The sequence below is a fragment of the Mustelus asterias genome, chromosome 18 (genome assembly GCF_964213995.1).
Source record: "Mustelus asterias chromosome 18, sMusAst1.hap1.1, whole genome shotgun sequence".
In the NCBI taxonomy this organism is placed as follows: Eukaryota; Metazoa; Chordata; class Chondrichthyes; order Carcharhiniformes; family Triakidae; genus Mustelus; species Mustelus asterias.
The window spans coordinates 13,273,428-13,289,088 of NC_135818.1; the positions used below are offsets into that span (position 1 = coordinate 13,273,428).

Below are 15,661 nucleotides of genomic sequence, written 5' to 3' on the forward strand. Positions count from 1 at the left end.
AAGCACAAGGATGGCACTAGTCTCTGTTTTGCCACATTTTAAACGTCTTTGTGCATGGTAGTCTTTCACTTAGTGTCTGAAGCTGTGCTAAGTACCAATGAGATCTAGGTACAAGCAGATTTTGGGAGGAAATAGTACCTCATTTTACATATTGGTTTATACAACAAAAGCTCTATTGCTATGTTTTTTGAAACTGATATAAACTGTGTGGATAAGATACAAAATGGTAGGAAATGACTCCAGCTTGCCTTAGGTAAAAGATGACAATTTTAGGCAAACAATTTAAACAGACAGGAAACATCACTGGCTCAGTGTAACATTAAAAAACATTCTGTCTGTTATACAGAAAGGATATGGTTTAGAACATAATGTTTGTCATGAAAAGTCACTGATGATTGGATGGTGTTCAGTTCCATTCACAACTCCTTAGATGCTGCAACTTGTGCCGAATCATGGAATCTACGGCACGGCGACAGGCCCTTCAGCCCAAACTGGTCCATGCCTTCCAAAATGCCCATCTAAGCCATTTGGCCCATATCCTCCTCAACCTTTCCTATTCGTGTATCTGTCCAGATGTCTTTCACATGTTGTCAATGTCCCTGCCTCAAACACTTTCTCCGGCAGCTCATTCCACACAAGTACCACCCGCTGTGTAAAAACAAAAGTTGCTCCTCGGGTTCCTATTAATTCTTTCCCCTTAACTTAAACCTATGCCCTCTAGCTATCGATTCCCCAACCTTGGGGAAAAAGACTAAGTGCATTCACCCTATCCATGCCTCTTATGATCTTATACACCTCTACAAGATCACCCCTCCGTTTCCTATGCTCCAAAGAAGAAAGTCCTAGCCTGTCCAATCTCTCCCTATAATTCAGTCCCATGAGTCCTGGCAACATCCTTGTCAATCTCTTCTGCACTCTCTCCAGTTTAATAACATTTTTCCTATAATAAGGCGACCAAAACTGAACACCATACTCCAGGTGCGGCCTCACCAACATCCTGTACAACTTCAACATAACTTCCCAACTTCTATACTCAATAAAGGCCAGCATGCCAAAAGCTGCCTTCACTGCCTTATTCTATCTGTGACTCCACCTTTAGAGAACTGAACGCCAAGGTCCCTCTGTTACACAATACTCACTAAGGCCCTACCATTCACCGTGAAAGTCCTACTTTGATTTGACTTTGCAAAATGCAACACTTCACACTTATCTGTATTGAACTCCATTTGCCATTTCTCGGCCCACTTCCCCAGCTGATCAAGATCCTGCTGCAATTTTTGATAACTCTCCTCACTGTCTACAACACCACCTATTTTAGTGTCATCTGCAAACTTACTGATAATACATTGTACATGTACATTCTCATCCAAATCATTGATATAGATAACAAACAGCAATGGGCCCAGCACTGATCCCTGAGGCACACCATTAATCACAGGCCTCCAGTCCGACAAGCATCCTTCCACCATTACTCTCTGCTTCCTATCATCAATTGTATATCCAGTTTGTCAGCTCTCCCTAGATTCCATTGGAAAGACATGAAAGACTTAGATACCATTCAGGTTTGGGCTAATGCATAGCATAGATATTATTGCCGCTGCCAGGCAATGACCATTTAAGCAAGAAAGAATCTAACCAACTCCCACACTCCGTGACATTACAATTGTTGAATCCTCCATCATCAACATGGAGGGGGTGGGCTGGGTTAACCATTGACCAGCAAGTTAGCTAAACCAGCCACATAAATAATGTGGCAGAAAGAGCAGGTCTGAGGCTGGGTATTCAACAGTGAGTGACTCGCTCCTGGCCTTTCAAAGCCTTTTCACCATCTGCAAGGCACATGTAGGAGTTTGTTGGAATACTGTCCACTTGCCTGGATGAGTGCAGCTCCGATAATACTTACAAAGCTCAACGCTATGCAGGACAAAGTAGTTCATTTGGCCGTCACCTCATCCACCACCTTGAAAACACACTGTCCGTCACCATGGAAGCAGTGTCTGTCATTTGCAAGACCTACGGCAGCAGTTTGCCAAGGATTCTTCAACAGCATCTCCCAAACTTGTGATCTCCGCTACCCAGAAGATCAATGTAAGCTGGTGCTGAGTCCACCACGTCATAAATCATCCTGACCCCAAAATATATTGTTGTTCCTCCATCGTCACTGAGTTAAATCCTAGAACTTACCCCTACCAACAGCATTCTGAGGATATGGACTGCAGTGGCTCAAGATGATTACCCCCTCCACCCTCATAAGGGGCAATTAAGGATGAACAAAAATACTGAACTTGCCAGCAATGCTGCCATCCTGTAAATAAGTAAAACTAAATGTGCAGTTCTCCCTTAATTTGTCAAAATTATTTTCTGTAGTGTTAAACAGTGTTATTGAGGGTCAATACTCTCTTGGATCCAAACTTAGTTTAATTGTCTTTTGTATAGAGTCATAGGCCAGAATCTTACTACCATTCATGCCGGCGGGAACGGAGATTTGGTTGGCTGCCAAATTCCTGACCTTGCTGCAATGGGAGCATGGCGTGAAAGGCCAGTAAGATCGTTCCCATCAAGTCATTTGCAGCACAGAAGGAGGCTGATTTGAGCCCATTGAATCAATGCCAGCTCCCTGCAGGCAGACCACATGTTTGTTTCTTTGTCAGACACTGAAGTAATGAAAGCAAATATTGTATAAACTTCACAAAATGTCAGCAACCACTGATTTACATGTTGAAGTCCATACAAGAGGGCTGGTCACAAGAAAGCCATTAGAACATTTTGGATTCAGCATTCCTTCTTTTGAGGTGAATTTATTTATTGTTAAGTCTTACAGATGAGACATTAAACTCTCTGGACTTAAAAGATCCCATAGCACTATTTTGCAAAAGAGCTGGGAAGTTTTACTCACTGTCTTGGCTAATATTTATCTCCCAATCAAATCACAGAAACACATTATTTAATCATTATTACATGCTGTTTGTGGATGTCTGCTGACACCTTTTCTATATAACAAGTGTGAGCGCAATTCAAAAGTACTTTAATTGGCTATAAAATGCTGTGGGATGTCTAGTCATGAAAGGTGCTATATAAGTAGAAATTTTTTATTCTTTTGATAGAGCGTTTGTCTGTTTTTTTGATGCCCTTCAAATATGCAGTTATAGGGGAGGCGTTGGCCTAGTGGTATTGTCGTTGGACTATTAATCCAGAAACTCAGCTAATGTTCTGGGGATTCGGGTTCGAATCCCGCCACAGCAGATGATGGAATTTGAATTCAATAAAAAAAAATCTGGAATTAAGAATCTACTGATGACCATGAAACCATTGTTGATTGTCGGGAAAACCTATCTGGTTCACTAATGTCCTTTAGGGAAGGAAATCTGCCATCCTTACCTGGTCTGGCCTACATGTGACTCCAGGGCACTGCAATATGGTTGAGTCTCAACTACCCTCCAAGGACAACTAGGGATGGGCAATAAATGCTGGCCCAGCCAACGACGCCCATGCCCCATGAATGATTTTTTAAAAAAAAGTTTATGTGGCCAGCAACTGAATAGTGCTTTGAATCAGCATATTGTCCTTTCGAATCTTTGCTAAAACCTGAAGGGACTTAGGTGTGTGCTTGGAAGAAGAGGAAGAAGAAAGTCACAATTGCTGTTATGTTATGAGTTATATTGTACCGGAGGTAGATACCTGGTGAACTGCCTCCCCTAAGTTAATTGAATGAAGTTTCTGTGCAGAATCAAAATTAAGTATTTAGAAGAAAAATAATTGGAGTGAAGATTTTTTAAATATATATCCATCCTGTGAAACATTGCTTGAAGTTTTTTAATGTTTGTATACTTTCACTCTCTTGCAGGCTCTTCCATCAAGCATGATCATTGTAGGAAGTTACAGTGCTGTTATAGCAGCTGTGTTTATTGTGCTTAAAACAGTGAACTATCGATTGCACCATGCACTGGATGAAGGAGAGATTGTGGATCAAAGCAACAGTGAGATAGCTGAGAGACGTGTAAAAACTGAGCAGCAGGATGGATCATCCAGGAGAGATGACAGCAATGGGCCAGGGTGAGTGAGTGCTATACTGTATGCCTGACTGCAGTCATTCAAAGATGCTGCTTCTTTTCAAACATACTAACTTAATTGTTTGTAACTGTCTTACTACTTTGAACAGACCACTAATATTCTCCAAGGCAGTGGTTACCTGAACGCCAAAATAAAATTGAGATCACTGAGAGATTATCTGAAGTGTTTTTTATTTTGCAAGTTGACCAGGTTGTCAATTATCTTGAGTTTATCTTCCTTTGCTTTCTCCATTGTCTGCTAATAGTTCAAGTTTAAAAGCTTACTGGTTATTACTGCAGGTTTCCATCAAGTTGCAATTATAATTGGTTGAAACATTTCCTTCATTCCAAGTCTGTGCCTAAAGCTGATTCTCTGTGATTCAAAATTTATCATCTATCCATATCCTGAATTCCAAGATTGGATGATTATATCAAATCCGCTGATTGATCATGTTATTAAACTTGCCATACGGAAATTAGTGAATCTTTTAAATGGATTTGAAACTGTCTTTTATAGAGCAAAATATATAACATTTGAAGGTATTCTGTGTGGTGCACGATGTTTTATATTTGCCTAGTAATAGAGGATCGTTCTTCTTATTGGATTGTTTTGGGAAGGCATTTGTTAGAAAATTTTGGTGTCCTACATAATTTTATTGCTTAAAATAACTTCTGTCACATCTACATGATTCCTCTCAGTTCTGTGCAGTGGCAAGGTATATGCTGAATTCATTGAAAGCTGTTGATTAATGGTCACATTTTGGGTTGAGTATACTTAGGTCAATGGTGTTTTATAATTAGCAACAAGAATTAGTTTGACCTTTTTTTTCTCGAATTTTGTGTTCCTGTGGTAACATGCACTTGTAATTGGTGAAAGAAAGAACTTGCATTTATATATACTTCCTTTGGATGTCGCAGAGTGCTCTGCGGTCAATTAAATACATTTGAATTGTAGTTGCTAGTTGTGTAGGCAAATCCAGCAGCCAACTTGAGCACATGGTCCCATCAGTAGTAATGAAATAAATAATCAATAATATTTTTAGTGGCGTTTATCATGAGATAAGGTGTTGACCAGGGCAAAACCTCTCCTCTACTTCAAATGGTATTGTGGGATCTTTTAGTTCACTTCAACAGGCAGATGGAGCCTTGGTTCAATGTCTCATTCAAAAGGCAGCACAACTGACAATTAATCCCTGTTTTAGAACTATACTGAAGCGTCAGCCTAAATTATGGGCTTCAGGAAATGTCCATGAGTTACAAGGTGATGGGCCAAGAGCAGGGAAGTGGGATTAGGTCAGTGGGTGCATGATGGACCAAATGGCCACCTATCATACCAAAAGAACCCTTGATTTTGTGGTTCAGAGATGAAAGTAATACCACTGAGCCAGACTAACCATCAAGCATAATCTGGAATCACGGCAGAGAGGTTTGCCATGGAAAGTTCTGTAATCCCTAAATACGGTGATAAATGCTGTCAGTTAAACTGAGAGCTACACAATGTAACAGTCACTAAATATACACCACATCTAGACAAGGAGATCAAGATCTTGTGTTTAATCATTCCAAAGACGCTGAATATAAAGTACAAAAAAAAATCCTGGTTTGCTTGGAAATCATGGAGGAACCTCTTCAAGTAAAGAAACTATTTTATTAAAACAGCATGTAAAATATGGGGTGCACACTAATAATGACCTGAGTATTTGGGAGGTACAAAATACTCTTGCCATTTCAGGAACCACTCAGTTCAAACTGATTTTACTCTCCAAGTAAAGAGAAAATTGAAACATCTCCCAATTGTTCAAGGGATGAACTCCACACTGAGAAATATAATGATTAATAAGGATTGCTATCCCTGTTGTTCCTGAAGGCATCTGTAATGTAATATACATTATAGTAATGATAATGTCAACAGGAACTGTTCAAAGCTTGATTCAAGAGTTACTTCAATTTGGTAATTAATACAACTGAAGTCCAACTTCAGTGAAAGGTTCAATGACACAAATCAAGCACTGTATTTAAATGTCAGTGCAGTATTTTTCATGTTCTTTTAACACCCTTCCTGAAGTCCAAAGAAAGAAAATATATTGTATACATGTAATGCCTTTTATGATCTCAGTTCATCCCAAGGCTCTTTACTGTACTTTTGAAGCGTAGTTGCTGTTCTCATTTAGGGAACGTGACATCCAGTTTGCACACAGATAGTATCATAAACAACAAAGAAGTAATTGACCAAATAAGCTGATTTAGTAATGTTAGTTGAAGTACTTTTGGCCAAGGCACCAGGAGAAGTTCTCTGATATCTTTGAATAGTGCTATATCTGCGTCCATTTGAGTTGGCTTAATGTCAAACCTGAACCATGGCACCCCCGACAGTACAGCACTCACTCAGAACTGCACAGAATTGTCAGCCTAGATTATGTGCTGTCTGGATCTCTGGAGTGAGATTCAAAGTCTCAATTTTCTGACTCCAAGGCCAGAGTTATAGTTTTGCAGCACAGAAAGAGGCCTTTCAACCCATCGTGTCCACACCGGCCATCAAACACCTATCTATTCAAATCCCATTTTCAAGCACTTGGCCCGTGGCCTTGTATGCAGTGGCATTTCAAGTGCTCATCTAAATACTAAAATGTTGTGAGGGTTCCCGCCTCAACTGTCCTTTCAGGCAGAGAGTCCCAGATTATCATGACTCTCTGGGTGAAAATATTTTTCTTCAAATCCCCTCTAAATTTCCTGCCCCTTACTGTAAACCTATGTCCCCTGGTTATTGGCCCTCTCCACCAAGGGGAAAATCCACCCTATCTCTGCCCCTTGTGATTTTACATGCCTCAATCAGGTCCCCCCTCTGCCTTTTCTGCTCCAAGGGAAACAACCCCAGTCTATTCCGTCTCTCTTGATAGCTGAAACGCTCCAGCAGGCGCTATCCTGGTGAATCGCCTCTGCACCTTCTCTAGTGTAATCACTTCCCTCCTATAGTGTGATGACCAGAACTGCAGACAGCACTCCAGCTGTGGCCTAACCAGTGTTTTACACAGCTCCATCATAACCTGCCTGCTCTTATATTCAATGCCTCGGTTAATAAAGGCAGGCCTTCTTAACCACTTTATCTACCTGTCCAGCTGTCTTTAGAGATCTATGGACATGCACCCCAAGGTCCCTCTGATCTTCTGTACTTCATAGGGTTCGACCATTCCTACTGAGCCAAAGCTTACAACTGATAATACCCACACTATCACCAGCGACTTCCAAACTTTCTATCAATTGTGAGAAATGTTATAATATTTTTAAACTTGAATTGCTCACTAATTGTGGTTTAGCTGCTGGAAGAATGACATTTTTAAAATGAGAAACTCAATCAATCAAACCCCTCTTCATTGGCTAAAAGAATAATTTAATTAATTTTAAAAATTTATGTATCAGCCACAAGTACGCTAATATTCACACTGCAGTGAAGTAATATTTGGGGAGGAGAGATGCAGAACCAACTCCCAGCAGAAGCAGTTAAAATTTGATTCAAAAAAAAAAGCTGGACAAGTGTTGCTTTCAAAATATGGGTGAGGAACAGAGATAGATGACCAAAGCCTTTGTGGGAGAATATAATTTTGCACTGCTTGGACAGCTTGTCATTTTTGCAGTGACAGCTTGTATGAATGTTGAGCTTGGCTATTAAACTGGATTCATGTCCAGAGCTTTGCTTGATTATCTTTGACGATGGAAGAAATCTCCCAAAACCTTTATCTGTGTACTCATTTCCCTTTTGGTTGTTTTCCGTCCATCAAGATTGGGCAGAGGGTACGTGAGGGTCAATTTTCTTCCTGGAGGAAATCTAGATCAAATAGCATTTTTTTTATTGGCTTTTATTCTATAAATCGTTCCAAAAATATGTATTGCTCCTTTTCGAGCTATTTTTTCTTTTCAAGTCCCAGAAAGTGGAACTCATCTTGGACTCGGGGTATTTGAAGTATGGAAAGTATTGAGTATAGAAAGGTTGGAGCTCAGTCAAACATGACATTTAAGAGGAAATTAGGTAAATACTCAAATGAAGAAAATAAAGAACTTGCACTTTTTAAATTCCATTGGCATTAAATGATCAACTTCTTGTAGATTGTCACTGTTATTGTGTAAGGCGGCTAATTTGTGTACCGAGCGATAACAAATGAGCTTAATAAGGCCAATCAGTTTTTGATTGTTTCAGCGCGGGAAGAATGTTAGGAAAAACACTGATTCCCTACTCTTTAAATTGTCCCAGGGAGTATCTTTCATCCATCCAAATCACCAGAGCAGCCAGACAAGGCCTTGCATTATAGTGAAGAAAGGAAGGTAGAAATAGCGCAGGTAGTTTTGATGTGGAGGGGGCAGATGCCATGAGAGCTTCTGTAATGAAATTTTGTTCTATTATTGTATGAAATGGAAGAATAGGTTTAGCTGGATAATTATTATTGTGCACTATTATTTGATGTGAACTTTTGACTGATCTGGCATATGCTTGTCTCGACTTGGTCTTTAGCAGTCAACATTTCGGTGTTTGCCATCAGAAGGGGTATGTTCTGATGTTCGTATTTAATGTAATAGCTCCTGATTATCAGAAAAAGTTGTGGTAATGTGAACATTTGCGTCTGTACTCTTTGCTTGCATTGAGTTGCAGATTGTTGTTTTCTGAATCTGACTGTCTCATGGAAAGAAAATATTAAAACTATTAATACTAAAATTGTCTTAGTAATTATTTAAGTGTTAGCCAATATTGTTGTAATATTTCTTATGACCAACAAAGATGCTTATGGGTTACAGATCATAGGCATGCACCTGCTGAACAATAGTCTTTTGTGTTACTAAAAACTTGCATTGTAGCAATCTCTAGATTGCAGTCACCGTTACTGTACGTCATTGTCAATCTTATTTGTAAAATTACATCAAAGATCAGATGTTTCAGTTTAGGTTACAAAGATCTAAAGTCTAGCAGTATCTCTTGCCTGACATAGTCAAAGGGTGAATGAACTGCTGACTACAAGCATTGCTCTATTTTGGTGCATGTAATTCCAGACAATGGAAAGTAGAATGCATGTAATTACCAGGTTTGGCCTATAACAGAGATGTTCAACATTAACAAGTCAGTGAGCGCCTTTTGTGGGGGGGAGAGTGAAACAGAGTTGACATTTCAAGTAAATGGCCTTTCATCAGAACTGGTCATCTAACTTAAATGTTAACTCTATTTCTTTCTCCACTTGCAGAGTGTTTTCCACCATTTACTGCTTTTAACTTCACATTTCCAACATCCACAGTATTTTGCTTATTTGCATATATCTGCTTGCAGGTGGAATCTTAAGAAGCAAAATAATCCCTCCCTTCCCCTCCCCAAGAAGGGTTATCTGTGGGATTTTCCTGTAGCCACAGTATTTATATGGCTTGTCTGTTCAGTTTCTGAACCTCAGGGATATTGATAGTGAAGGATTTGCCAATGGTAATACCATTGAATATAAAGGGTAGGTAGGTAGCTAGGTTCTCTCTTGTTGGAGATGGTCATTGCCTGGCACTTGTGTGGCACAAATGTTACTTGCTCTCTCTCAGCCTAAGCCTGAACGTTATCCAGGTCCTGCTATCTACAGATATGGACTGCTTCAGTACCTGAGGAGTACTGAGTGTACTGAAAATCATTCACGAACATCTCCCACTTCTGATTTATGATGGAGGGAGGTCACTGATAAAGCAGCTGAAGATTTTTGGGCCTAGGATGCTACCCTGAGGACCACCTGAAGTGATGTCCTGGAGCTGAGATGATTGACCTCCAACAACCACAGCCATCTTCCTTTTTGCCAGGTATGACTCCAACCGATGAAAAGATCCCCCAAACTCAGACTGACTTCAGTTTTGCAAGGGCTCCTTGATGCCACACTCAGTCAAATGCTGCCTTTATGTCAAGAATAGTAATTCTCACCTGAGTTCAGCCCTTTTGTCCATGTTTGGACCAAGGCTGTAATGAGGTTAATGAATGACCGTGGCGGAACCCAAACTGAGCGTCATGAGCAGGTTATTGCTCTGTAAGTGCTGCTTGATAGCACTGTCTTTGGCACCTTCCATTACTTAGCTGCTGATTGAGAGTAAACTGATGGAGTGGTAATCGATTGGGTTGGATTTATCCTGCTTTTTGTGCACAGGACATGGTTGAGCAATTTTCCACATTGTCAGGTAGATGCCAGAGTTGTAACTGTACTGGAACAGCTTGGTTAGGGGGCATTGCTTGTTCTGGAGCATTTCTTCAGTGCTGTTGTCAGGACCCAGAACCCGAAGTATCCAGTGCCTTCAGCTGTTTCTTGATATCAAGTGGAGTGTATCAAGTTGGCTAAGCACTGGCATCTGTAATGCTGAGTCTCTGAGGGAGGCTGTGATGGATCATCCACTCAGCACTTCTGGCTGAAGATGGTTGCAAATGCTTCAATCTTGTCTTTTACACTGATGTGTTGGGCTCCCCCGCCATTGAAAATGGGAATATTTATGGACCCTCCTTCTCCAGTTGTTTAATTGTCCACTGCCATTTGATGGATATGGCAGGACTGCAGAACTTTGATATGATCTGATGTAACTCACCTCACTCCTTGCTGATAAACCTGACACCACCATTGCCCTGATGCCTTATTAACTGCTTGTTTCCAGCCCCACTACTAACATGGCCCAGTCATCTGTAGATCAAAGTGGCATACACTAGTCACAGGACCACACTGTCCTCTGCCCCAACTTGAATGCTGTGCCAAACTGCGTAATTCAAGCCCTGCTGAGGCCCATCACTTTACAGGCTTTACTGGCTCCTTCAAGAGTTGCTGTCTGTCTCCGGTGCTAGTACATCCCATGATGTGTGCAGTCTGTGAAAGTAGACAAACATAGCACACTTACCACTTGGCATGCTCAGCCAGGTAAAGAAGATGGAGGCTGAAAAGCAATAAAAAAGAGATCAGTCAAACATTTGGGCTTTACAGAAGCGGTGGAGGAATTGGAAGACAAATTTCTGTTTGGATGGTGAAAGTGGCAGTATGAAGGTATAGTAGAGCCTATTTTTGGTGTCCTCTTCAAACCTCCTTGTGAACCAGCCCGAGTTTGGAACCCCTGTGATAGAACATATTTTTGGAAGGTTCAATCATGGATTTTGCAGGTGGCTTTTAAATAAACTGAATATTAAAATCTATGATTATAAGTGATTGTAAGTGTAGTCATTACATCTCATGTCAGTGTTTACACTACTACATGTGGGTGGCATAGACTTTCTGAAAGTTAGCTGGCTGTCATGGTGGAAATTGACAATGTCAGCCAGATTAGAATAGACAATGCCTAAAATGGGAGATTGTTTTTGTCTGGAAGGAATCTTCAGCAGTGCGAATGTGAACTTCTGTATTTGTTATTATAATATGGTTGTCAGACACGTAAGAACCAAATAGAAGGTTTTCTCCAAAATAGCTGGAATGTTTATTCAAAGCATTGTATTGTTCTATAATACTGCACATAGCTGACAATCACGACATGGAAATTCTAAGGAATGTAAGATTTGTTGTGCACAATAGATTAATTTTTTTGCTTTGGCAGGAAGAGATGCATTCTTTTAAAAAAAAATACTTCTTCAGTTTTACTCCCATTTACTTCTGAAGGCAATGATTGAAAGAAATATGGTTACACCAATAACCATCTAGCACCCTTGTTCAAGTATCTCATTTAAATTTTCTGCATGATGTTGCCAATGCTGACCAGACTGTATTTATTGCCCATTCCTAGTTGATCTGAAAAGTTCTGTTTGATCTTCATGAACCATTGCTGTCCTTGAGTGCTATTGTTGGCACAATGTTAGGTTGGGAATTCTAAGCTTTTGACCCAGCAAGAATGCAGGAACAATGATTATATGTTCAAGTCAGAACAGTTTGTGTTTTGAAGGGAGACGGGGAAATGATGCTAGTTTTCTATTCGGTGGCAGAGTTTGCAGAACAGGGATGTGCTGTTGCAGGGAGCTTGGGGGTTGCTGTAGTGTATCCTGTGGATAGTACAAAGTTAGCATCAGCCAACTCAAACATAATGTCACAAATGATGACCCACACTGGTGATTTTCTTCTATTAAGGTCAGCGTCCACTCATGCATTCTTCAGGAGAGACCATTAGATGGTGATCTCAGAATCAGAGACCCTAGTTACCTGCCTCTTCCCCCCTCCTTGGTATACTATATTGAATTTTAGTTCCTCAAGTGACTCAGCAAACACAGTGTAGTCTTGAGTTGGAACCTGAACTCTTCTGTTCCATATGCTTCAGTAATGCACAAGGAAGAGGAGGTGATGGGGAAGGGGTGGATGAAGAGGTGTTGGGGCAGAGGAGATGGAGGGAGTGAAGGGGAGGAGAGTGGAAATTAAATTTAGTACAGTGGACTAAAGAGGAGCTGTTTGTGCATTGAACTGCTTTCTTGTTTTCACTGGCCATTGGCTGAATCATATCAGAAATCTGCTGAATCCGAAACACTGTTCACTGGTGTAATGACAATAAGTTCTACTGTCTGAATCTTTCCTGATTTCAAGTAATGTGGGCATCCTTTTTTGGGAGACGTCTTATGCTACGGCCAGTGGATTCACTGCAACTTCAGATCTATCTGAACACATCCTTACAATTTGGTGTCTATTCTGGTACCATATCAGAATTATATTACTGATTTTTTTAAGGGGTCTACACACAGTGTCTTGATTAGCATATATATACATTATTATAGCACATATCGTAAGCATTTTACATTTGATTGTTAATTTCCCATCTGAATAACATTAAATATATAAATTTTTCCAGTTTTCACCAAACCCATGAGGCACTTTCTTAGTTGTTTTTCGTATTTGGCGAATTGTTATTTAGCTTTATTTTAAGCTTATTCCTGGATATATCTTGTGTATAGAACGGCATATTGGAGAATTAGTGCATCCTGCTAGTAAAACATGATACGAGGCTCAATTTGATTCTTGCTAAATTCCATACATCAGTGGCACCACTGTGGAACTGATTCAAAATCCGACACTGCCCCTCAAGGAATGAAGGAAAACCAAAAGATTTTGTGCTCTACTTTAGTAGCTCTTAGCAGGCAACTTAGAGCAACATTGATAACGAGCTAGAAACAGGTCCCTAATGCCTCTTGGCAATAGTTGGTGCATAACACTGGCAGTGAGGAAATATAGCAATAAACTGATGATAATTACTTATGTTTTTAACAAGTGCATTTGCAGCTGTCTTTTGTTTTTGGGCTTGTTGCAGCCACCCAGTCTTCCTTTGTGAAATGTATTATACTTTACAGGGATGTTTTAGCACATGAAAGGTGCTATATCAATGCAGCTTGTGCTAACACTGGCTGTCAAACATCTTCTAATTGCAGTAATACATGCTAATACAAAAGGTAGAGATATAAAAAGGCGTTGATGTAATGTAGCAAAGCCTATCTTAGTATATCAGCGCTGGCAGTGTTTTGTTGGATTATTAATAAATAAATGGAACTTTGTTGAAATAGGTTTGGTATCCAGAAAACTAGGATGAATGCTGAGAATAGCTTGCTTTCTAGTTGCCAATGTCAACAGATCAACCCTTTCCTGTCTCAAACACCCAAAATTGCAACTCTTCAGAATGCCTCCTGGAATTAACATTGGTTGTCATCCAACGAGTAAGAATGAGTACAATGAGTTTTAAATCCGTTTTTAAGCTTTTACGTACGGGGGAACTACTTCACATTGAGAATAAATATCTCCCCTCCCAAGATGTGGTTTTGTCCTTCTGGTGATTTAAGCATCCAAATTAAAAATTATGGGTAGCTCTGTGTTATAAACTCACATGTTCCGAGATTAGGACTGACACGACTGCCACAAACTCATTTTACTTCAGACCTTTCCAGCTGTTGGAGACAGATTTATATCCCATCAGTCTGGCTTGGATTCAGACCAAGGGGCTGTGGCACTGTAAAGTCAGGATTGTATTCCACTGTATGGAATTCAATTCTGCTTTTCCACTTGCTGTAGAAGCAATAACGGGATAGTCGCTTCCCACGCAAGCATAAACTACTACACTTCGCCAGAAAATGGGATGCTACTTACATTTTGAAGTTACTAATTGCTTCCACGGTTAGATTTAATGATAACACCCTCACCTCTGAGTAAAAAGGCATGGGTTCAAGCCCCGCTCCAGGGACTTCACATCATCTGACACTTAAATGCAACATTGAGGGATGCTGCTCGCGATGGAGTTCCCCTAGAGTCTTGGCCAACATCTATCCCTCGACCAACATTGTATAAACAGATTATCAAACCATTAACTTGCAGTGCACAAATTGGCTACTGTGTTTTCTTGTTTTAAAAGTTTAAAGGTGCTTCATTGGCTGTGAAGGGTTAAGGGATGTCCTGAGGTCATAAAAGGTACTAGATAAATGAAAGTTCTTTCTTTAACGATCAAAGGTTTCAAATTATATCATTCAACCACGACAGATGAAGCTTGATCCGCTGTGTTTTGTAATTTGTTTTTCTCCCCTTTTCCCTGCACAGATTTTCCCTGCCATGCACCTTCACCAGCCAAGAGGACAAGCTGCCAGGCCTCTATCAATGCTGTCAAGCTGGGCACAAGGAGGTGTGTGAAAATGGCCCATGATTCCCCACACCACACCACCACCCCCACCCCTCACCACACCCCCCAACCTTCAACCTCTGCTCATATGAAAGTACCTGATTTCTGCTTTGCACCAACCCTATGACAGCACTGTTTACAAATAAAGAATTTGGCATGTGAGGATGTTCAGGCTCTCAAAATTTAAGCAACTTTGAGAATCATACCCAGATTTGCTTCACCTGTTGTTGTTTTTTATATAATGTATGCAAGGTATAATTGACCATTTAAAAAATATTGTATGTGGCTTATTTAGGGCCAGCTTGGTGATGTTGGGTATTGCAACCTTAATACTCAGCATCATAAAGTGGCGCAGTGGAGTGTTGTCTCCTGCACATTGAGCAATGAGTTTATTCTTTGAAAAATGTGGATTAATAACTGTGGCATCTCTGTGCACGAGAGCACAAATACTAGATAGGCACAGCCTGTCAAAGGAGCAGTTTAGACCTCCTTCCATCCTACTAAACTGGGTAATGGCAGAGGTTGGGAGCGAGGCTACCTAGCTGCTTATCTAACAACAGAGATTTGAGTCTTGTTGGAATTAACTGTGTATTAATTATGCTTGGGGAGGGTTACAAAAGAAGTTTGTGTTCGACTTGCCTGCACTCTTGTGCAAGTCGTAGTTGTCTATGCCTTCCACATTGACACCAGATGATATTTACATTGAAAAATTAACAGTTATGTTATCATTACTTCAGGTTTATTAAGAGAGAACATGCCTTTGACATTGTTATCCTACAGCCTATATTATATATCACATTAAAGCATATGCAAATTTAACAGTTGAAGGAATTTAGCATGCAGTCTCTTTGGGGGAAAAAAAATCATTTCACGTTTCTATATTTTTTTTATTCACTCATGGGACATGGCTGACCAGCATTTATTGCCCATCTTAGATGCCCTTGGAGGGCAGTTGAGAGTCAACCACATTGCTGTGGGTCTGGAGTCACATGTAGGCCAGACCAGGT

The 15,661-nt window shown here is 40.3% G+C and overlaps 1 protein-coding gene across 4 annotated transcripts in view; it reads left to right on the forward strand.

The window, feature by feature from the left end:
* Positions 1–15,661, forward strand: part of pcnx1 (pecanex 1) — a 273,657-nt gene that overhangs the window by 62,608 nt on the left and 195,388 nt on the right. For 3 of the 4 annotated variants that reach the window (XM_078233420.1, XM_078233421.1, XM_078233423.1), the window contains exon 2: positions 3,845–4,053. In XM_078233420.1, the coding sequence (XP_078089546.1) occupies positions 3,845–4,053 (209 nt within the window). Of the gene's footprint in view, positions 1–3,844; positions 4,054–14,575; positions 14,658–15,661 lie in introns of those variants that run through there. The other variant, XM_078233422.1, reaches the window with a different exon arrangement.